The 24,414-nt window shown below is 48.9% G+C and overlaps 1 protein-coding gene across 1 annotated transcript; it reads right to left on the bottom strand.

The window, feature by feature from the left end:
* Positions 1–19,697: 19,697 nt before the first annotated feature.
* LOC125538497 (uncharacterized) lies at positions 19,698–22,692 on the bottom strand. Its single transcript, XM_048701776.2, has 3 exons — positions 21,935–22,692; positions 20,610–20,851; positions 19,698–20,534 (listed from the first exon to the last, which is right to left on the bottom strand). Exons 1-3 carry the CDS (start codon positions 22,629–22,631, stop codon positions 19,863–19,865), a joined length of 1,611 nt encoding a protein of 536 aa, XP_048557733.2. The 5' UTR covers positions 22,632–22,692; the 3' UTR covers positions 19,698–19,862.
* Between the last annotated feature and the right edge of the window lie 1,722 nt (positions 22,693–24,414).

Raw genomic sequence — 24,414 nt, 5'->3', positions numbered from 1 at the left:
GGCTAGGGTTAGGTCTCCCGGCTCCGTAAGGGAAGCCGAGCAAATACTGATTGCTTCTTGCTTGATTAGATTGATACATCTCCTCTCCTTATATAGAGAGGTTTACTTGACTCCTAAGCAAACGACCCTAATAACGATAAGATAATTGGGCTAAGCCCCTAATAGCGATAAGATAACTTGGGCCATAGCCCACTGGGCTAAGCCCCTAATATGCCGGTCATAACACTTCTCCCCGCCTACACAAACAGCTCGTCCTCGAGCTGTAAGGCGGGGAAGCGCTTGCTGAACTCCTCGAGGTGATCAACCAGTGTCAAACACCTCCGCGACAGGCGGCAGCTGGGGCGGCCAGGTCGCCGAGCCCGGCGGCGACGGCCTCCTCCTCAATGTAGTCTGCAGCCTCTAGGTAGAAGACTCGGGGGTAGACGTGGCGGGCATGTAGGTCTCGTCGCAGTTGAAGCACAACCCTTGGCGGCGACGCTCGAGTAGCTCGGCCGAGGTGAGCCGGCGGAACGGGCGCGCCGCGGTCGCGGCTGTTGGGGAACGTAGTAATTTCAAAAAAATTCCTACGCACACGCAAGATCATGGTGATGCATAGCAACGAGAGGGGGAGTATGATCTACACACCTAGTAGATCGACAACGGAAGCGTTTGGTTGATGTAGTCGTACGTCTCCACGATCCGATCGATCAAGCACCGAAACTACGGCATCTCCGAGTTCTAGCACACGTTCAGCTCGATGACGATCCCCGGACTCCGATCCAGCAAAGTGTCGGGGAAGAGTTCCGTCAGCACAACGGTGTGGTGACGATCTTGACGTACTACTGCTGCAGGGCTTCGCCTAAGCTCCGCTACAATATTATCGAGGACTATGGTGGCTGGGGCCGCCGCACACGGCTAAGGAATAGATCACGTGGATCAACTTGTGTGTCTCTGGGGTGCCCCTGCCTCTGTATATAAAGGACTAAAGGGGGGAAGGCTGGCCGGCCAAGGAGGGCGCGCCAGGAGAGTCCTACTCCCTCTGGGAGTAGGATTCCCCCCCCCCCCCCAATCCTAGTTGGAATAGGATTCGCGGAGGGGGGAAAAGAGAGAGAGGGGCCGGCCCCCTCTCCTTGTCCTATTCGGACCAAGGGAGGGGAGGGGCGCGTGGCCCATGAAGGGCTGCCTCTTCTCTTTTCCACTAAGGCCCATCATGGCCCATTTAGCTCCCGGGGGGTTCCGGTAACCTCCCGGTACTCCGGTAAAATCCCGATTTCACCCGGAACACTTCCGGTATCCAAACATAGGCTTCCAATATATCAATCTTTATGTCTCGACCATTTCAAGACTCCTCGTCATGTCCGTGATCACATCCGGGACTCCGAACAAACTTCGGTACATCAAAATGAATAAACTCATAATATAACTGTCATTGTAACCTTAAGCGTGCGGACCCTACGGGTTCGAGAACAATGTAGACATGACCGAGACACGTCTCCAGTCAATAACCAATAGCGGGACCTGGATGCCCATATTGGCTCCTACATATTCTACGAAGATCTTTATCGGTCAGACCGCATAACAACATACGTTGTTCCCTTTGTCATCGGTATTTTACTTGCCCGAGATTCGATCGTTGGTATCCAATACCTAGTTCAATCTTGTTACCGGCAAGTCTCTTTACTCGTTCCGTAATACATCATCTCACAACTAACTCATTAGTTGCAATGCTTGCAAGGCTTTATGTGATGTGCATTACCGAGAGGGCCCAGAGATACCTCTCCGACAATCGGAGTGACAAATCCTAATCTCGAAATACGCCAACCCAACATGTACCTTTGGAGACACCTGTAGAGCTCCTTTATAATCACCCAGTTACGTTGTGACGTTTGGTAGCACACAAAGTGTTCCTCCGGCAAACGGGAGTTGCATAATCTCATAGTCATAGGAACATGTATAAGTCATGAAGAAAGCAATAGCAACATACTAAACGATCGGGTGCTAAGCTAATGGAATGGGTCGTGTCAATCAGATCATTCAACTAATGATGTGATCCCGTTAATCAAATGACAACTCTTTGTCCATGGTTAGGAAACATAACCATCTTTGATTAACGAGCTAGTCAAGTAGAGGCATACTAGTGACACTCTGTTTGTCTATGTATTCACACATGTATTATGTTTCCGGTTAATACAATTCTAGCATGAATAATAAACATTTATCATGAAATAAGGAAATAAATAATAACTTTATTATTGCCTCTAGGGCATATTTCCTTCAGTCTCCCACTTGCACTAGAGTCAATAATCTAGTTCACATCGCCATGTGATTTAACAACAATAGTTCACATCACCATGTGATTAACACCCATAGTCCACATCGATATGTGACCAACACCCAAAGGGTTTACTAGAGTCAGTAATCTAGTTCACATCGCTATGTGATTAACACCCAAAGAGTACTAAGGTGTGATCATGTTTTGCTTGTGAGATAATTTTAGTCACCGGGTCTGTTATATTCAGATCCGTAAGTATTTTGCAAATATTTATGTCAACAATGCTCTGCACGGAGCTACTCTAGCTAATTGCTCCCACTTTCAATATGTATCTAGGTTGAAACTTAGATTCATCTAGATTAGTGTCAAAACTTGCATCGACGTAACCCTTTACGACGAACCTTTTGTCACTTCCATAATCGAGAAACATATCCTTATTCCACTAAGGATAATTTTGACCGTTGTCCAGTGATCTACTCCTAGATCACTATTTTACTCCCTTGCTTAACACAGTGTAGGGTATACAATAGATCTGGTACACAGCATGGCATACTTTATAGAACCTATGGCTGAGGCATAGGGAATGACTTTCATTCTCTTTCTATCTTCTGCCGTGGTCGGGCTTTGAGTCTTACTCAACTCCACACCTTGTAACACAGGCAAGAAACTTTTTCTTTGACTGTTCCATTTTGAACTACTTCAAAAACTTGTCAAGGTATGTACTCATTGAAAAAACTTATCAAGCGTCTTGATCTATCTCTATAGATCTTGATACTCAATATGTAAGCAGCTTTACCGAGGTATTTCTTTGAAAAACTCCTTTCAAACACTCCTTTATGCTTTGCAGAATAATTCTACATTATTTCCGATCAACAATATGTCATACACATATACTTATCAGAAATGATGTAGTGCTCCCACTCACTTTCTTGTAAATACAGGCTTCACCGCAAGTCTGTATAAAACTATATGCTTTGATCAACTTATCAAAGGGTATATTCCAACTCCGAGATGCTTACACCAGTCCATAGATGGATCGCTGGAGTTTGCACATTTTGTTAACACCTTTAGGATTGACAAAAACTTCTGGTTGCATCATATACAACTCTTCTTTAAGAAATCCATTAAGGATTGCAGTTTTGTTATCCATTTGCCAGATTTCATAAAATGCGGCAATTGCTAACATGATTCGGACAGATTTAAGCATAGATACGAGTGAGAAACTCTCATCGTAGTCAACACCTTGAACTTGTCGAAAACCTTTTGCGACAATTCTAGCTTTGTAGATAGTAACACTACTATCAGTGTCCGTCTTCCTCTTGAAGATCCATTTATTTTCTATGGCTTGCCGATCATCGGGCAAGTAAACCAAAGTCCATACTTTGTTCTCATACATGGATCCCATCTCAGATTTCATGGCCTCAAGCCATTTTGCGGAATCTGGGCTCACCATCGCTTCTTCATAGTTCGCAAGTTCGTCATGGTCTGGTAACATGACTTCCAGAACAGGATTACCATACCACTCTGGTGCGGATCGCACTCTGGTTTACCTACGAGATTCGGTAGTAACTTGATCTGAAGTTACATGATCATCATCATTAGCTTCCTCACTAATTGGTGTAGTAGTCAGAGGAACAGATTTCTGTGATGAACTATTTTCCAATAAGGGAGAAGGTACAATTACCTTATCAAGTTTTCTATTTTCCTCCCACTCACTTCTTTCGAGAGAAACTCCCTCTCTAGAAAGGATCCATTCTTAGCAATGAATGTCCTGCCTTCGGATCTGTGATAGAAGGTGTACCCAACTGTCTCCTTTGGGTATCCTATGAAGACATATTTCTCCGATTTGAGTTTGAGCTTATCGAGATGAAACTTTTTCACATAAGCATCGCAACTCCAAACTTTAAGAAACGACAGCTTAGGTTTCTTGCCAAACCATAGTTCACACGGTGTCGTCTCAACGGATTTAGATGGTGCCCTATTTAACGTGAATGCAGCTGTCTCTAATGCATAACCCCAAAACGATAGTGGTAGATCGGTAAGAGACATCATAGATCGAACTATATCTAATAAAGTATGGTTATGACGTTTGGACACACCATTACACTATGGTGTTCCAGGTGGCGTGAGTAGTGAAACTATTTCACATTGTTTTAATTGAGGGCCAAACTCGTAACTCAAATATTTTACCTCTGCAATCATATCGTAGAAACTTTTATTTTCTTGTCACGATGATTTTCCAGTTCACTCTGAAATTCTTTGAACTGTTCAAATGTTTTAGACTTATGTTTCATCAAGTAGATATCCCCATATCTGCTCAAATCATCTGTGAAGGTTAGAAAATAATGATACCTGCTGCAAGCCTTAATATTCATCGGACCACATACATCAGTATGTATGATTTCCAACAAATCTGTTGCTTGCTTCATTGTTCCGGAGAACGGCGTTTTAGTCATCTTGCCCATAAGGCATGGTTCGCAAGCATCAAGTGATTCATAATCAAGTGATTCCAAAATCCCATCAGTATGGAGTTTCTTCATGCGCTTTACACCAATATGACCTAAACGGCAGTGCTACAAATAAGTTGCACTTATCATTATTAACTTTGCATCTTTTGGTTTCAATATTATGACTATGTGTATCACTACGATCAAGATCCAACGAACTATTTTCATTGGGTGTGTAACCATATAAGGTTTTATTCATGTAAACAGAACAACAATTTATTCTCTTACTTAAATGAATAACCGTATTACAATAAACATGATCAAATCATATTCATGCTCAACGCAAACACCAAATAACACTTATTCAGGTTCAACACTAATCCCGAAAGTATAGGGAGTATGCGATGATGATCATATCAATCTTGGAACCACTTCCAACACACATCGTCACTTCACCCTTAACTAGTCTCTGTTTATTCTGCAACTCCCGTTTCGAGTTACTAATTTTAGCAACTGAACTAGTATCAAATACTGAGGGGTTGCTATAAACACTAGTAAATTACACATCAATAACATGTATATCAAATATACTTATGTTCACTTTGCCATCCTTCTTATCTGCCAATCACATGGGGTAGTTCCGCTTCCACCTTTGCAGTAGAAACACTTAGTCTCAGGCTTAGGACCAGACTTGGGCTTCTTCACTTGAGCAGCAACTTGCTTGCTGTTCTTCTTGAAGTTCCCCTTCTTCCCTCTGCCCTTTTCTTGAAACTAGTGGTCTTGTCTATCATCAACACTTGATGTTTTTCTCGATTTCTACCTTCGTCAATTTCCGCATTACGAAGAGCTTGGGAATCGTTTCCGTTATCCCTTGCATATCATAGTTCATCACGAAGTTCTACTAACTTGGTGATGGTGACTAGAGAATTCTGTCAATCACTATCTTATCTGGAAGATTAACTCCCACTTGATTCAAGCGATTGTAGTACTCAGACAATCTGGGCACATGCTCACTAGTTGAGCGATTCTCCTCCCTCTTTTAGCTATAGAACTTGTTGGAGACTTCATATCTCTCAACTCGGGTATTTGCTTGAAATATTAACTTCAACTCCAGGAACATCTCATATGGTCCATGACGTTCAAAACGTCTTTGAAGTCCCGATTCTAAGCCGTTAAGCATGGTGCACTAAACTATCAAGTAGTCATCATATTGAGCTAGCCAAACGTTCATAACGTCTGCATCTGCTCCTGCAATAGGTCTGTCACCTAGCGGTGCATCAAGGACATAATTCTTCTGTGCAGCAATGAGGATAAACCTCAGATCACGGATCCAATCCGCATCTTTGCTACTAACATCTTTCAACACAATTTTCTCTAGGAACATATCAAAATAAACACAGGGAAGCAACAACGCGAGCTATTGATCTACAACATGATTTGCAAAATACTACCAGGACTAAGTTCATGATAAATTTAAGTTCAATTAATCATATTACTTAAGAACTCCCACTTAGATAGATATCCCTCTAATCCTCTAAGTGATTACGTGATCCAAATCAACTAAACCATGTCCGATCATCACGTGAGATGGAGTAGTTTCATTGGTGAACATCACTATGTTGATCATATCTACTATATGATTCACGCTCGACCTTTCGGTCTCCGTGTTCCGAGGCCATATTTGTATATGCTTGGCTCGTCAAGTATAACCTGAGTATTCCGCGTGTGCAACTATTTTGCACCCGTTGTATTTGAACGTAGATCCTATCACACCCGATCATCACGTGGTGTCTCAGCACGAAGAACTTTCGCAACGTTGCATACTCAGGGAGAACACTTCTTGATAATTAGTGAGAGATCATCTTAAAATGCTACCGTCAAACTAAGCAAAATAAGATGTATAAAAGATAAACATCATATGCAATCAAAATATGTGACATGATATGGCCATCATCATCTTGCGCCTTTGATCTCCATCTCCAAAGTACTGTTATGATCTCTATCGTCACCGGCATGACACCATGATCTCCATCATCTTGATCTATATCAATGTGTCGTCACACGGTCGTCTCGCCAACTATTGCTCTTGCAACTATTGCTATCGCATAGCGATAAAGTAAAGCAATTATTTGGCGCTTGCATCTTATGCAATAAAGAGACAACCATAAGGCTTTTGCCAGTTGCCGATAACTTTAACCAAACATGATCATCTCATACAACAACTTATATCTCATCACGTTTTGACCATATCACATCACAACATGCCCTGCAAAAACAAGTTAGACGTCCTCTACTTTGTTGTTGCAAGTTTTACGTGGCTGCTACGGGCTTAAGCAAGAACCAATCTTACCTACGCATCAAAACCACAACGATAGTTTGTCAAGTTGGTGCTGTTTTAACCTTCACAAGGACCGGGCATAGCCACACTCGGTTCAACTAAAGTTGGAGAAACTGTCACCCGCAAGCCACCTATGTGCAAAGCACGTCGGGAGAACCGGTCTCGTGTAAGCGTACGCGTAATGTCGGTCCGGGCCGCTTCATCCAACAATACCGCCGAACCAAAGTATGACATGCTGGTAAGCAGTATGACTTATATCGCCCACAACTCACTTGTTTTCTACTCGTGCATATAACATCAAACCATAAAAACCTGGCTCGGATGCCACTGTTGGGGAACGTAGTAATTTCAACAAATGTCCTACGCACACGCAAGATCATGGTGATGCATAGCAACGAGAGGGGGAGTACGATCTACATACCTAGTAGATCGACAACGGAAGCGTTTGGTTGATGTAGTCGTACGTCTCCACGATCCGACCGATCAAGCACCGAAACTACGGCATCTCCGAGTTCTAGCACACGTTCAGCTCGATGACGATCCCCGGACTCCGATCCAGCAAAGTGTCGGCGAAGAGTTCCGTTAGCACAACGGCGTGGTGACGATCTTGACGTACTACTGCTGCAGGGCTTCGCCTAAGCTCCGCTACAATATTATCGAGGACTATGGTGGTTGGGGCCGCCGCACACGGCAAAGGAATAGATCACGTGGATCAACTTGTGTGTCTCTGGGGTGCCCCTGCCTCTGTATATAAAGGACTAAAGGGGGGAAGGCTGGCCGGCCAAGGAGGGCGCGCCAGGAGAGTCCTACTCCCTCTGGGAGTAGGATTCCCCCCCCCCCCCAATCCTAGTTGGAATAGGATTCGCGGAGGGGGGAAAAGAGAGAGAGGGGCCGGCCCCCTCTCCTTGTCCTATTCGGACCAAGGGAGGGGAGGGGCGCGCGGCCCATGAAGGGCTGCCTCTTCTCTTTTCCACTAAGGCCCATCATGGCCCATTTAGCTCCCGGGGGGTTCCGGTAACCTCCCGGTACTCCGGTAAAATCCCGATTTCACCCGGAACACTTCCGGTATCCAAACATAGGCTTCCAATATATCAATCTTTATGTCTCGACCATTTCGAGACTCCTCGTCATGTCCGTGATCACATCCGGGACTCCGAACAAACTTTGGTACATCAAAATGAATAAACTCATAATATAACTGTCATTGTAACCTTAAGCGTGCGGATCCTACGGGTTCGAGAACAATGTAGACATGACCGAGACACGTCTCCAGTCAATAACCAATAGCGGGACATGGATGCCCATATTGGCTCCTACATATTCTACGAAGATCTTTATCGGTCAGACCGCATAACAACATACGTTGTTCCCTTTGTCATCGGTATGTTACTTGCCCGAGATTCGATCGTTGGTATCCAATACCTAGTTCAATCTCGTTACCGGCAAGTCTCTTTACTCGTTCCGTAATACATCATATCACAACTAACTCATTAGTTGCAATGCTTGCAAGGCTTTATGTGATGTGCATTACCGAGAGGGCCCAGAGATACCTCTCCGACAATCGGAGTGACAAATCCTAATCTCGAAATACGCCAACCCAACATGTACCTTTGGAGACACCTGTGGAGCTCCTTTATAATCACCCAGTTACGTTGTGACGTTTGGTAGCACACAAAGTGTTCCTCCGGCAAACGGGAGTTGCATAATCTCATAGTCATAGGAACATGTATAAGTCATGAAGAAAGCAATAGCAACATACTAAACGATCGGGTGCTAAGCTAATGGAATGGGTCATGTCAATCAGATCATTCAACTAATGATGTGATCCCGTTAATTAAATGACAAATCTTTGTCCATGGTTAGGAAACATAACCATCTTTGATTAATGAGCTAGTCAAGTAGAGGCATACTAGTGACACTCTGTTTGTCTATGTATTCACACATGTATTATTTTTCCGGTTAATACAATTCTAGCATGAATAATAAACATTTATCATGAAATAAGGAAATAAATAATAACTTTATTATTGCCTCTAGGGCATATTTCCTTTAGCGGCAAGGGGTGCCGCGGAAGCCTGAGCAGGCCGACCCTGCACGGGAACAACCGGCCAGGGTGGCGGCCCAGCGGCCCGGGACGGTGATGCCTGCTGGATGGCCACCGCGCGGCGCTCGAACGCGCGGGCGTAATACATGGCCGTCTAGAGGTCCTGGGTCCCTATAGCTCGAGGTCCACGCGGATATGATCTGGCAGACCACCTACGAAGAGTTCAGCCCGCTGATGAGCCGTCACGCCGGACGCGTGGCATGCCAGAGCCTGAAAGCGGCCGGTGTAGTCCTGCACCGTAGAGGTGAAGGGAAGGCGGCCCAACTCCGCCAACCGGCTCCCACGTACCGGTAGTCCGAATCAAAGGAGGCAGAACTCGTGAAAACGCTCCCATGGGGGCATATGCCGCCCTCGTCCTGCTCGAGTGTGTAGTACCACGTCTGTGCGGCACCATGGAGGTGATAAGAGGCGAGCCAGGTGCGGTCCGACGCGAGCGTCTGTTGCCCCCGGAAGAACTGCTCGCACTAGTTGAGCCAGTTGAAGGGGTCCTCGGCGCCGTCGTAGGTGGCGAAGGCGAGCTTGGCGAAGCGCGGCGGTGTCTGAGCATGACCGTCGTGAGTGTATGGCTCGGTGGTACGGAGCAGCGAAGAGGATGATGTTGGTCCGGTGTGCACAGGTGGTCCGCAGGAAAGCGGTGGCCCATTGAAGCCAGCGTGGAAACCCGTGGAGCCGGAGGGCCCGTCGTACGGCAGGGAGGGCGCCGGCTGGTCCGCGGCCATGGTGTAGATTGGCGGTGACATCCCGGCCAACCAGGCCGGAAGCTGGGACGGCGAGGGCGGGAACCGCACTTGCTGAATCGGCACGCCCGCCGGCGCGGTTGTAGTCAGACCGGTGCTGGGCGGCGGAGGCGCCGGCAGCGGTAGCTGCTGCTGCCTGGAAACGGCGGAGGTGGCGGGCACGGCGATGGCCGCGGCCGGCCATTGTGGCCAGATCGGGGCGGTGGCGGGGGCTGGCTGTAGCTGCAGCGAGGGCTGCAGCGGCCCGACCAGCGTCGCGGTGGCCCCGGGGTGCGGCGGCTGCCAGGGTTGCCAGGGCGGTGGCGGCGATGACCCGGGTGGCATGGGTGACGCGGCGAGGGCCGGTGCCGGCCACAGCGGCCATTGGGGCGCGGCGGCGGGCGGCGGCTGAAGCGGCCAGTGGTGGTGTAGTGGCCTGGTCGGTGCCGCGGGTGCCGAATACCACGGCAGGGCGGCTGGCCCGGTCGCGGCGGCCGGTGGCCCGTAGGGCCGGCTAGGTATAGCTGTATCCCCTGGACGGCGGTGACGAGATCGTTGAGAACCCCGGTGATCTTCGGCCGGGAGTAGACGGCGGGCGGTGGTGCGGTGGAGGGCGCCGTCATCTGGGTGGTGGTGGCGCCGGAGGATGCGACCAGCGGCACGGACGGGGAGGGCAGCGGCGCGGTGGAGAAGGCCAGCGGCGCGGTGGTGACGGTCGGTAGCGGAAGCGATGGGATGGGCGGCGGCGAAGACGTGATCGAAGCTGAACTACCTGATATCAAGGTGTTAGGAGCTAGGGTTCTGCCGGTTCTAGGGCGGAGATTGTAGGGGAAAAGATGGAGGAAGACGAGGTCGTAGGCGCGTCGGCCGGCGGCTGGGCGTCGTCCTTGCGTGGTGGAGAAGAGGCGGCGGCGGTGCAAGAGGCGGCTAGGGTTAGGTCTCCCGGCTCCCTAAGGGAAGCCGAGCAAATACTGATTGCTTCTTGCTTGATTAGATTGATACATCTCCTCTCCTTATATAGAGAGGTTTACTTGACTCCTAAGCAAACGACCCTAATAACGATAAGATAATTGGGCTAAGCCCCTAATAACGATAAGATAACTTGGGCCATAGCCTACTGGGCTAAGCCGCTAATATGCCGGTCATAACACAGCACCCTTCGATAGCTGAGCCGTGGCATGAAGAGTGTTCGGGGCAGATGGCGTGGGTGGGGCGGCGGACGAGCGTGCGCGTGGAGGGTCAGCGGCTCGCTCGTAGGACCCCGGGGGGAGGGGTAGGCAGGTGTCCGAGGAGGCAGGTGGGGCGGAGGGGGCGTCATATCCTGGACGGGATCGATTGCTCCCGTCGAGGTAGCGCAGGGATCGATGGCGTCTTGATGTGTGAGGGCGGCGTCGAAGGAATGGATCGGCGGCGGCTTGAGGACATGACGGCGGCGGCGAAGGGATTTGGTGTGCGAGTGGTTCTTGCTCAAGGGCACGAGGCCTCGCTCGGTCGTGCGATTTTCTTACGTGTGTGCGATTCGTTTCGCGTTTGTTTTTCGCTGGTTTAATTTCGTAGGTTTTTTTTCGTCTGTTTCTCTTCTTGCGTGTGGACACTCCTAGAGGCTTGGCTCCGAGGTTTTCTGTGATTTTCTTCCGTGCGATGGGAGTACATGGGAGGTGGGAACAGAGACAAAAATAAACCAGAGAAAGGTGGGATGAAAAAAAAACGTGAAACGAAGACTACCAAGTTGTCCCTTTTTTCTTTGAAACGAGGCAAAAGACTTGTTATTTTCATTGATTAAGAAGAAGAGAATTGCTCGGTTAATTGACGGAAAACCGGGCTAAAACCGACACAACACAACCCACATGACGTGAGCACCATCGGCCAACCTGGCCACCGACATGGAACAAAAGCCACGACGGCACATGCCAACAGATGGCCACACGCGCAAGCAACGGACAGCTCCGACTTTGACGCCGAACAACGCAAGGGAAATATGCAGGACTTGCGCCGACCGTGCCCACTGCAAATGACCGTCGAATGCCTGTCACCGTCACCACATGGACTCGCTCCAACGCAGCTCCGACTTCAAAGCAACCAGCAACCACGGAAGAGCACCTCGGACACGCCGGGAAGAACCGACTACCGAAGACCATGCCGCGACCCAAGCTCCACTCGATGCCATCATCGTTGCCAAACTGAAACCAGCGCCCCGCCTCAGCAAACCGTGCGGCGAAGATGCCGCCCTCCACGGCGAAGATGCCGTCATCCACCAGTCTCCCAGTCGTAGCCTGCTCCGAGACGATGCCCCCAAGGAGGAGAAAGACGCGAAGACGCCTCCATGGCCCGATCCAGCGGATCTGAAGTTTCCCTCCGGAGCCAAAGCCGTGGGGAGGAGGAGCGCACCTCCACGACGACGCTTCCAAGAAAGATCGCGGCACCCGCGGGCGCCGCCGTCGCCGGCTCCGGTGGAGACCGGAGCAAGGATTTCTCCCGGAGATGTGCCGACCGCACGCCACCACCGACCGCCGCCAACCAGTCACCACCCCTGCCGAGGCCGATCTCACTCTGGCCACCGGATCCCATGATCCACCGCGACCAGACACGCACCGCCCCCTGGCCGTAGCCGCCAACCACCACCGCAGCACCGCCGCGACCACCACCACCGCAGCAACCACTGCTGCATCGCAAGGAGCAGCAACCAAAACAGAGCACCAACGCGCCAGATCCAGATCGAGCCGCATAAGAACGTTTAAGGTAGTGGAGTATTTCTTTACGGAAGATATATAAGAACGCTTATAGATAACTAAAGTACTGGAGTATTTTTTATGGAGATAAATAAAATCCCCTTCCACGCGAAAAGAAAAGAAAAGGATACCTAAACTAGGGCACATGCCGTTCGGCCACACAGATCAGCTGCGATCTTCACACCTGCCCCCTCCGTCCACAATGACCCACATCGCTGGTTTCGCACCGGCACACTCCATGATCCCCTTGTTGCTAAGTTGAAGTCCCTCCGATTCATAATTATAAGTTTCATAGTTTAGTTCAAATTATAACTATAACCACGACACTTATTATGTATCAGAGGGAGTATGGTGTTTTTCTAATAGAAAATTAGCAAGAACAAAAGCACAAAGCTCGTCTATGTCCAGATCCACGGACAAATCAACAGCTATCCAAACAACAAATGCAAAGTCCATCAATAAGCTAAAAATGCCAAAGTAGACATAACTAGCTTAAGACATAACAGCAGTATCATCTACCACTCCTATAAAAAAAGAGGGACAGATCCAAACAATTACATTCATCCATTAGCAAGATCTAATGGCCCTTAATCCTTCTGTGGTTAACGCTACCAACCACGCATTTAAACTACTAATCGATCGCTAACCCACCCCGCCGTTGAAAAGAAAAACGGTTCGCACGACCTCTCGCCCCGCTCGCACGACCCCCAGTTGCCCCCTCCTCCTCCCTCGTCCCGCCCGCACGACCCCCAGTCCCCAGTCGCCCCCTCCTCCCGCGCCGTTCGCTGCCCCGCTGTTCCTCTCGCAGCCGTTAGCCGCCGGAGCCGCCGCCCGTCACGCGCCGGGGGATCCCCGCCGCAGGTCGCCGCCCTTCGCTGCGGGAGCCGCCGGCAAGTCGCCGCCCGTCGCGCTCTTCGCCGTGGGAGAGCCGGAGCCGCCGCCCGTCGCGCACTGGGGGAGAGACGCCGCAGTTCGCCGCCCTTCGCCGCGGAGCCGCCGCGCGCCGCGCGCCGGGGGAGAGACGCCGCAGTTCGCCGCCCTTCGCCGTGGAGCCGCCGCCCGTCGCGCGCCTGCCTCTCCTCCTCTGCTGCCGCAGGTACGCCGACGCCTCCCTCCCCCATCGAGCGCGTGGCCGCCGACCTGATTGAGAGGTGGACAAGCCAGTATGTTCCCTCCTCCGCTGCTGATGCGCGTCTGCTTCGCCCCGGTCCATGCCGCTGCCCCGACGTTCAGGTGTGCGGAGACGCCATGCCGAATGCACCACTGCGGCCGGCCGACGTGGTTCGCTGTAGCTGTTGCCCCAACCAGTGCATCCCCGCCGTCCGGCGACGGCGCGACCGCTGCGGTGGACGCGGTTATGCGTGGCTCACAGAGATCCAAGGCCAATACCAGTTTCCGCCCATGAAATGTATACACCGATTGAGACCACCGTCTAGAGGGTAAGCAGGCGTATCCATGTAGTATTATATTTAGCTTATGATTTGTGATGTATGGTGGCGTGGGATAATGTTGTTCTCCTTGCAAGTAATCTTTAATTTGTGTTTTCTGGCTCTTCCCAGCCCGGTCGTGGGAACGGTGCAGCTCCTTCCTCAATGCTACTTTCCTCAATCTGATCTCTGCAACTTGTGAGGATTCAAATCACTAAAGGAACTAGGAGTACTACTTGTTTTATTATAGGTGTCTTGTAATTTAAGAACTACTGAGCAAGATAATTCAGATGAATCTAATTAAGAATCTTGTATCAACGATGATCAAGGCTGTTTTTATATATGTTTATAGAGAACTTGAGCCAAAGCTGTGTGTATTGGACGACCTGCACCAAAGCTGTCTATACAGCACAGATGGTCCTCAGAGTGTGATGTCGATTTTGTAAGTTGTTAAGTTGATTTGGCAAGTCTATATAATACGGACAACCTACTCTATCTATTTAATGGGTAAGTTGATTTTGTTCTATTGTCTCACCGGCTTAGTGTGTTGTGCATGTGGTGCCTGTTAGAGCATCTCCACTAGGGCCCAGGATGCCCCCCCCCCCCCCCCCCCCCGCACCCCCCGCACTTCTTTTAGCACCGGCGGGTAAAAAACGTCCCAGCCAGACCCTCAAGACGTCGTTTTGCGCCGGATTTTACAAAAGTTAGCGCCGGCATGCCCACCCCACACCCAGCCCACCGGGGGGCAGCTGGGAACGCCGGCATTAGCTTTTTGCAGGCGCTGCCCCACTTGCCAGCCTCTCTCTCCCCCCTTTCTCTTCTCCAGGCCCACCCACGTGCAGCACACTCCCTCTCTCCTCTCCACGCCCACACTCCCTCTCTCCCTGGTTCTACTCTCCATGATATACGGGCGGGCGAGGCCAGAGCTCGCCGTGCGTGGCCGGGGCCGTGGTCGGGGCTGGCGAGCAGCCTCGAGTCCGGCTGCTGCGCGAGCTGCTGGACTCCCTCCTGTCAAGAGAAAGCGAAGCATTCATTCGTCAGCAGCAGCAGGCAACAACAACAGCGGACATGTTTCTTCAGAAGTTCAGGTAACCACAGCAGCAGCAGCAGCATGCGGCAGAGGTGAATCGCAACTCGCCGATTCCGAGCGCCAGCTGCACGGAATGCCCGGAATCGAAGCGGCCGCGTGGCACGCAGGGAGTGAAGCCGCGGCGGCAAGCTCGGGCTCCCGGCGTCCGTGGCCATGGATGTCGCGTGGCGTGGCCTCCTCCGCTCGGCCTCAGTTGTCGGCGTGGCGTGGCCGGAGCTGGCGAGGCGGGGCCGTGGCCGGAGCAGGCAAGGCCGGGACGGGCGAGGCCGAAGCATAAAACTGCAGACTGTACCTCCTAACATAAAACTGCAGACTGGTTGTCCAAATGATACATAAAACTGCAGACTGTACCTCCTAACATAGATGTAGATGCACTTGGAACTCCAATCCGATGGATTGTGCTTGCTATTACTAAACAAATGATACTATTCTTTATTGTATTGCAGATTATTTTTATTTTTTTCGAAACGGAGGCAAAAGCTTTGCCTCATCGATTAATTAAGAAGAAGAGAATTGCCCAGTTAATTAAGGGAAAACCGGGTGATAACCAATACAAACTTAGCACAGATTAACTACTCACGTGACAAGAAACCCACAACCGCACAGGCAACTCCTGCCAGACTCTTTGATTACACAACATCCACAAACCATGACATTGTCACTACGCCATGTGAACCCCGACAAGAACACCTCGACAGAAGACATCAAACACCTTCCAACCCACAACGACAACCCAATCCAAAAGGACGGGCCAAGAGACTAAAGATCATCCATCAAGCAGTCAGAGACGCCTTGCCTATGGCGCTACTCTTGCCTTTGCCCTCCTTCTTTTGTTTCCCTCTTATTGGTGTCCCAGTCAGGAGGCAAGCAATCAACCTGCCCAAACCAGGTCTAGCAACATCTACACTAGCGAGCAAGTCACAAAGTTCTTTCGCGAAGAGAGCGTCTGGACTTGGAGTGGGTACAACCACACTTGGCTCAATGGTCATGCCACTCACAGGCATCACCTGCTCGATGGTCGCAGGCGAGGGAAGGGCACCACCATCTAAAACTCCGTGCTCCAAGACACCGAGAGGTAGGGTGGCTGGCGCCTGACACCCAATGGACTTACGCGAGCGAGAGATTGCAACATCCAAATCATCAAACCCCTCGGCATCAAGTATCTGGCTAGACTCTAGGGGTGATGATGGCGGTAAAGCCACAATCGAGATCTCGGGAGGGTCTACCTTCAGTTGTTCGACAGATAGAGGCAGAACCGAGCCCCCACACAACTCCCGCAGCTCAGGCATGATCTGCAGCACCGGAGTAACAAACACATCATTGTCCAGACCCTCAGAGGCTGACACCGGCAAACATGCTCTAGCACGAGGGGAGAAATGACCATGAAGCTCGGCTCCCTTCTCGACCTCAAAGTTGTCATCAGGCACAACCAAAGGGCACAATACATGAGCAGTCTGCAACACAGGCGGCACCATGGAGAGCTCGCCTAGTGCAGCCTCGACACGCTCCATGAAGCTCTCCATCCGCAGCATCCAACCTTGCATGGAGTCAATGACATCACGCATAGGCTGGACCGTCTCCTCAAGCTGGAAGGAAGCCATACCAAGGAGCTCAGAGCGCAGCAGCTAAGCCTGCCGCTCCAAGGCGGGCCGCACTGGGATATCCGTCAAGGCCACAAAGCCAGCAGGAGCAGCAACGATCGACGCCCACGGATCACGACAAGATGTCTTTGAGAGGGGCAAGGCTTCTTTCTGAACCTTGCGAGGAGCTGGAGCTTGTTGGTGCCTGATGGGGAGGCGTGGCAATGGTGACACAGTAGGGCTTTCCAAGAAGCTGAGGGGACGCCAAGCATTGCGACACTCACGCGCTCGATGACCATTCTCAAGGCACCGAGAACACCTAAAAGGATCTCGGCAAACCGTTGCACGGTGACCAGGAAGGAGGCATCTGCAACATCTACCACGAAGCCAAGCAGGGATAGGACGGGGAGCCAATGCAGGGACTAGTGAGTCCGGGCGTTGCACACTGCGCCGAGGCAAAACCTCCTACCAACCTCCACATGTCCCGCCCGCCCGAGAAGCCGGAACCGAGGATTTGGTAGCCGGCGGCGGCGTCTGCGGAGCCAATTCATCGTCATCCTCGTCTTCTTCTTTGTCGGCAAGGGAGCTCCACGAGACTGATCGCTCCGTGTCCAGACCCAACGCTGTGTCGGCAGGAGTTGAGGACGGCGTCGCCTCCATAGTAGCAGAGGATAATGTAGCGCAGCCCGTAGAAGCCGTGGACGTTGCTTCAGCAGTAGCAGTCAGGGGTGACGACGGGGCTTCCGCAGGGGCCAGGAACGACGTAGCAGCGCCTGCAGTAGTTGGGGACGACGCACCCACAACTGCAGTCGGGGTCGGGGTTGACGGCGCGAGCAGGCGGGAGCAGCGTCAGTAGAGCCCAGGGACGGGAGACACCCAGGCCCACCATCCATCAGGCCAAGGTGACGGGGATCTGAAGCAGCACGCGCAGTGTCCTGGGTGGACAACGCGTCGACGCCGGGCGCAGGAGGATGCGCCACCGGACCTGCAGCCACAACCGGCCTCGGCGGGAGTCCAGCGCCGGCGCGGGACAAGCGGCCACCAGCTGCAGGGGCAGCCTTGCGTGAGGCAAGAGCAGCCGCGGCCATGACGGCGGCAGCAGATGAGGCGGCCGACGGAGTCAGAGAAGAGGATGCAGACGTGAGCGCCATGGGCAGCACCTCGAGAGTCTGGAGGGAAGAAGGAGTGCAGCCAAGAGAGGACGCGGGGGGCAGTCCGGATCTGGTCTCGGCAGTGGAAATGGCGGCCGGATGGAGGAGATCAAGGCGGCGCCGCCAGCGGCGGGCGCGGGGTCGCAGGAGCCATTCCTTGGTGGCATGTATTGCAGATTATCAAGACATTGGTGATCACATTAAACCAACATAGTCAGATTTCTTAGTTATGCTGAAGTAAGTACTGCTGCTGACCTTTTTCTGGGAACAATGTTTTCATTAGCAATATATTTTCACAATGTTGTTCTGTATTTTGTTTTCTTTAACTCGATCATGTTATCACCAAGAAATCAGATTGGTATTACTTGGAAAATATATTGCACAAGAATTCAGAGCATGGATATATAAACCAGAGCATCCCAATGTTGATATTACTTGGATTAGTATTTGTCTATTTACCTTCAATTAAAATCTTCTGCATGTTCTGACAAGAATAAAATCCGGTAGACTACTGAATGTACATGTACATATGTACTTCAATAAAAATATGTACTGCTAATTCTGTTGGCATAGCATAAATTTGCTTTTGTCATCTATAAAATCATTACTGACACTTTGTGAATGTCAACACAAGTTAAGATGTCTTCACTAAGCAGATGGGGTCTATATATAATTCTGCATCTTGATTGTCTGATTATTGGAGCATTACACATGACATTGTCTGGTTTGTATATCATGTGAGAGCAGAAGAGTAGCTCCAATCAACTAAGAACCATACCAGGTGGATGGTGCAAGTTGTTGTGAAACGGACATATGGTAGTTACCCTGGGGAAAGTTGTTTGTTTTGATAGAAGAACTAAGGGAAAAGGATCCATTTCTGAAAAAACAAAGCCATTGGTTCGCAATACTGGGTTCATATCCAAGATTCAGCAGGAAAATAAGGTTAACTTGTTATCTACCTACTGTCTATCTATTCATATTGGATGGTGACTTCTCATTCAACCATCCTAGCAGCAGTTTCGTTGTTTCTTAATATAGGCCTCTGATGTGGATATATTGGTAATCATTCTTCACATGTTATGACTGAAGTTTGAACTCCACGTTGTATTGCCATGATTTACATTCAAAAATGAACGTAATTATTGCCTACCATTTGTCCAAAATTGGAAGTATATACAGAAGATCAGAAATCATGGCATGGTTCCTTGCCTGCTTATTGTGTACTTATTTTTGACAATCTGATGTTTTTAAACCAACAGAGAATGTGAGAGAAAATATGTTGCTCAATACCGGTGAGGGTAGTACACTATATATTTTTCTCGATATTGAAGCATGAGATCCTTCTTGTTCTATGCAACAACTAAGACTATTTTTCGCCACTACAGCCGTGAAACTTCAACCAATACATATGTTGCTTTGCAACACATAATGACCATCCTATGTTTGCTGCGGGTGGTCGCCTTCATGGTTGGAGTGAGCAGCTTGGCCTGGTACCATGCGCAACAGTCCCACGAAATCTACCATCGCCTTCATGGCTGCCAGAGCCGGTGTAGTGTGCCGAAGATGTCGTCAATGGTGGCGACACAAATGGAGAGCGACCACTAAAGAGAAGATTGCTGTTGAGGTTGTTGTGCAGGATTGCTCTGATTATTGATCAAGGGAGCATTGGTTTGATTTAAAAGGAGATTAGTAGCTTATTTTGTTCACACATGTTTAAGAGGGGACCAAGAAATTTTCTTGCTAAGCTTATAACAGGGTTGCACGTGCAGGCATCTGCCATGAAGAAATATAACTACAAACAAAGTGTTTTTGATTAGGAGTAGATATATCTTCTAAAGGAGTTTTAGCCAAGACGTGTGTTGCACGTGCAAGCTTACTAGTACTGTATAATACGCTACGCTAGACAGGAACAAGTAGCTAGCACAAAAGTTCACAATGAAACATTACAAAAATATAAGTAGCAGATAAGTTAACTGAAGGGACAAAGTGCATGACTTAATTTTCACAAAGTGAACATGCTAACCCATCTTCAAAAAGCGTCTTCCTCAAGTTTCATCCGAGGAGTACATGGATTTAATTCATGTTCGTAAGGGTCTGCAGATCCCTTCAGCTCTATAACATGCTGGCTTTCAACAAGAAGGGACCAAGCAACAGTTATCTCCACTTCACATCCACCAATGGAACAGCTTTCTTGACTCACGTTGCTGGATTTGGGTATGAAGGCAACACTTCCACTGATTTCTCCACATGCTGACAAGGCCTTTATAAAAATGGTAAGCCTTCCCATTGATTTTACAGAAACAACTTGCCTTGACAGCTCTAGATTACCCTCTTCATCAATGGGCATTTTTCCAGCTTGTGAATCAAGCAACAAAATGGCTTCACTTTTGTCCTCAAGAAGTGCATAACAAACAATGCCATTTTCAGAAGGCAATGAGCCATGTACTACACTGACACTGAGGATAGTGGCTTGGACTGATTGTTCAAGATGCTGACACTGTAACTCTATTGTGCAAAGGCCCTTAAGGAGAAGTGTATCACGACGATCACCATAATTATCACCATGAGAAGGGAAGGCTTTACTGATCAGTACTCTATCTTTGGACCTTACTGTGCCCTTTAGCTTTAGATCAGCTTCAATTGTAACAGTGTCCCCAGACATAATTGCACGAGACGGGCCAGTCAAGTGCAAAAAGGGATTCTGCAAGTATTATTAGCTTGTCAACAAGGCTGCAGGCAGCAAGAAATAGAAGAAAAGGAAAGTACCATTGCGTACCTCTTTCGTAAGGATTTGGCAGTCATCCCTAGTGCGAAGGAAGAGAAGGTTGCGACGGTAGTCCACCATGTCTCGGGCAGCGACCACGCCGTATACCTCCAGAGGCCACTCAAGGGCGAAGCCTTCGGTTTCTGTGACATTGATGGAGTAGATCTGCATGGTCCTCAAGAATCTAGCACCCATTGGAGTTTGGCCAGAGTGGCCTGGCATGTAGTGGGTGAAGTGCATGGAGCTGAATATTGCTGCACACAACCAAGTATGTATTAGAAATCTAACGAGAACTAACTTAAGAGCTCACAAATTAATTTTACAGTCCATTCAAGTTTGTTAAATCAACAAGAACAAATATTAATCAATATGGTAACATAACAAGTAAATCGCTACACTTACAGGACGGATTAGCTTGCTTGAGATATGCAGCAAGTACAAGAAGAAAATAAAACTAATTTAAGTATCGCTAGCAGGCATCATTGTTTTACTCTACATCAACATTTTCTATTTTCTATTTTTCAGCAACAAATAATTGAATTTGAATGTCACAAGGGAAACATGCATCGACCCTCCATTTACCTCTAGGTTATCTACCGTTCATATGACGAGAATGCAACCCAGTATTATTCTCATATGCACCCTCCATTTACCTAAGTTTTCTACCATTCATATGGCGAGACTTATTTTCAAAATATTCTAATTTTATTTTCAATAATTTCATTGCTATAAATTCTCGCAGCAACATGTTGGGTGTTATCTAGTTTCATATGAGTTTCGTGTATTATTATACCACATGCAAATGAACTACGAGAATTAAATCTACATCTACGTCATGCACACACACACATATATAAAGAGAGAATTTTCTATCAATAGTTACCATGGAACTCATTTAAGGTATCGACATTGTAGAAGGAAAAAAAATACTATAACAATAGGGCTATAACGTAAGATGATCTAACGATGCGATGGAAAAATACGGTTTTATGTGCCCTGCACAAAATAAACAAATGGTTGAGTTCCTATACATGTTGCAGCAAGCTGAAATGTTCTTTTTTTACCGAAGAGGAAGCAAAGAGTCTTATTTTCCCAATCTTTGTGCTGGATATCATTGGAATGATGTTCCAGTATTTGTTCCATATTTTTTGAGATGTTAAACAGTTAAAAACTTAAAACCTTAACGAACCTTAACAAGTTCCCACAGACAACATTAATACATCCAATTTTGCCTATATATAATTCCTACGCAATGCACTTGTACCTTACTAGTACTAGGTAGAAAAAGAAGAGCAAACTAACTGAAGTATTGCTAGCACACATGCATGTTTACTCACTTGGGTCTTCAAAGCTGCGACCCTTGCTGTATATACTTTCCCAGCATCTACGATGGGCAGCGAAATAATACTCCTCGGCCTTCTTCTCCTCCTCATACTCGTCCACGTCCCCATCCTCATCCACATCCCCATCTTCATCCACATCCACAGCCCCCGCCTCTTTGGGGACATCTTCCTTTATAGATTTCATTGCCACTGACAATTCTGGCACCCAATTACCAAGCCTGTTGATAACTGCAGAGATGAACTTCAATGTGGAGCAGCAGCGTACGAAGGACTCACAGGAAAACATGCATATCGCTAGAAATTTCGATTCTGTTGAGGCTAGCTGGCGCATGTCGTCCCACAGGTCATCGAAGTGCCCCGCGAGTACACCATATTTGAAGCTGCCACCGCCGCCAATATTGCTCTGCATCAGCACCAATTTGCCCTCGTCGCCGGCTCTCGATGGCCGGATTATGCCCTTTGCTTCAGACCCTTCCATCTTCCGAGTCTCAGAATCGGCAAGATGGGTGATCTTTTCCGACAACTGGAGCATATCCGATTTCAAGTCCAACAGATTATCGTGATCCGCCGAGTTCTCCCCGGCATGGATCCGGCGTATACTCTCAAGCACGAAGATTGCAGCCTCATAGAGCTCCTCTCTTAAGCACGAATACTCGCCACTGCTTGCCTCGGAAATCCCTGCGGTCGCCATCTCACCGTCCGTCCTTTCTTCTCCACACCGCCGCCGCCGCCGTTTTTTTTTTAGTGGAAGGTGAGGCAAAGGTAAAACCTAGGGTTTTGCAGATACGGTTCAAAGGGGCGAGTGCTCATTATATAGTCTCAGGCTCAGCCCGGCCGAGTAGATCGAGAATTCTAGACGCGCCGCACCTCATAGCCAGCATACAACACCGGGACCGAGAACGCCTCTTTGGCGGAGATATAAGTCCGTTTTCCCCTCTAAACTATTCCGGTTCCGATTCTTCAAAATAATAATAATAAAAAACTTTCGGTTTGGCCGCTTCTCGCCTTCATCTATCTTTTGCGGAAAAGCTATTGGCGAACGGTCGCTGGGGTGAGATTCCAGTGAACGTACCCAGAGCCATCCGATTTGGATCGAATGGTGGCAGTAAAAAATCCCCTAAAATTAAACAAACTATCGTGACAGTTTTGTAAAATGTCACCCCCACCACATAAACAGCCAATCCAGTGTTCGCAGTTGCCGGCCCTGCTGCCGAACAGCGATTTGCGTCCAACTTGTGCGCATCTAGCCCCCCAATATAAGGATAACTTCAACACCTTGCATCAATAGGACACGTCGAATATCCACAAACTCATATGAACGTGTTCGCACACAACACAGGTCGCCCATCCAGCCGTAATCATCAAATCAGGACATCAAAAGTGGGCCAAATGGATCCGGATGTGCTTGATTTGAGGGTTATCCCTTGAGACTAAGGATAGCCACTTTTAAAGTGGTTGCCATGTGTTTGGTTAATGATTTTGGATGACTGGGGATAGCTTGATTCGAAGAATATTCACTCAAAAAGGGGTTGAAAGGAGTAGCGAAAAGCTGGCGGATACGGGCAAGCCTCGGACGAAGCGGTGCACATTGTCTCACCTTGCCCCGATGCTGCATATCTCACCCCTCTCCATCTCTCTTGCATCCAACGGTGGTGGTCGCCGCACAAGCCAGTGAACACCATGGCTATGGGTGCCAGCGTCCAGCTGGCTAGCGTGTGTCATGAGCGAAGAAAGGGAGCACATGTGGTTCAACTGGTTGAGGGAGCCGGGGGCAGCGGCGAGGGGCGCAATTGCAGGGGTGTTGAGGGGCATGGTTATGCGGCGGACTTTGGGGACGAAGGGGAGTGAAGTAGGCGGACATTAGGTAGAGGACTTGTTACTCCGAACTCCCAGAACGAATCTAGGCTCTAATGGTCCTGAACTTGGAGGAACGAGTATGAATGCGGAACTTATAATGGACAGTTGGAAGCACCCCACAGTTAAAATCTTTCAAAAAGTTGTGCCCGAGGTTATGGGCGACCCGGAAATTTATAATGCTAGGCGTAGAACAACGTCGACTAATAACTAAAACTTGCTTAACCATGTTTGTAACCATGATTGTCTCTTCTTGTGGGACTGCAAGCAAGTAAAGGACACCGTGGGATTATGAATGACTCATAGGCAGGTGTTCAGGATCACTTCTTGATCAACTAGTTGCACAACTGCTTGCTGCAACCTCAACACTTAACCATATCTTACCTCTAAGTAAGGTTAGTTTTGTTGGGAAACGTAGTAGAAAACAAAAAATATCATCCGACGATCACCCAGGAATAATATGAAGATGCATATAAGGTTTGGATCAACGAGCATTACCGACTTTGGAGTGCAGCGGAAGTAGATGAGTCGGTGTATATCGTACTTGGAGTCCCTCGTACCGTAGATGAACGATCCGTCGAACACAAGATCGAAAACAAGACCTCTCTACTTGGTTGCAA

The sequence above is a fragment of the Triticum urartu genome, chromosome 2A (genome assembly GCF_056163025.1).
Source record: "Triticum urartu cultivar PI428250 chromosome 2A, HENAU_Tu73, whole genome shotgun sequence".
Classification (NCBI taxonomy): domain Eukaryota; kingdom Viridiplantae; phylum Streptophyta; class Magnoliopsida; order Poales; family Poaceae; genus Triticum; species Triticum urartu.
This window is presented reverse-complemented; position numbering and strand designations above follow the sequence as displayed.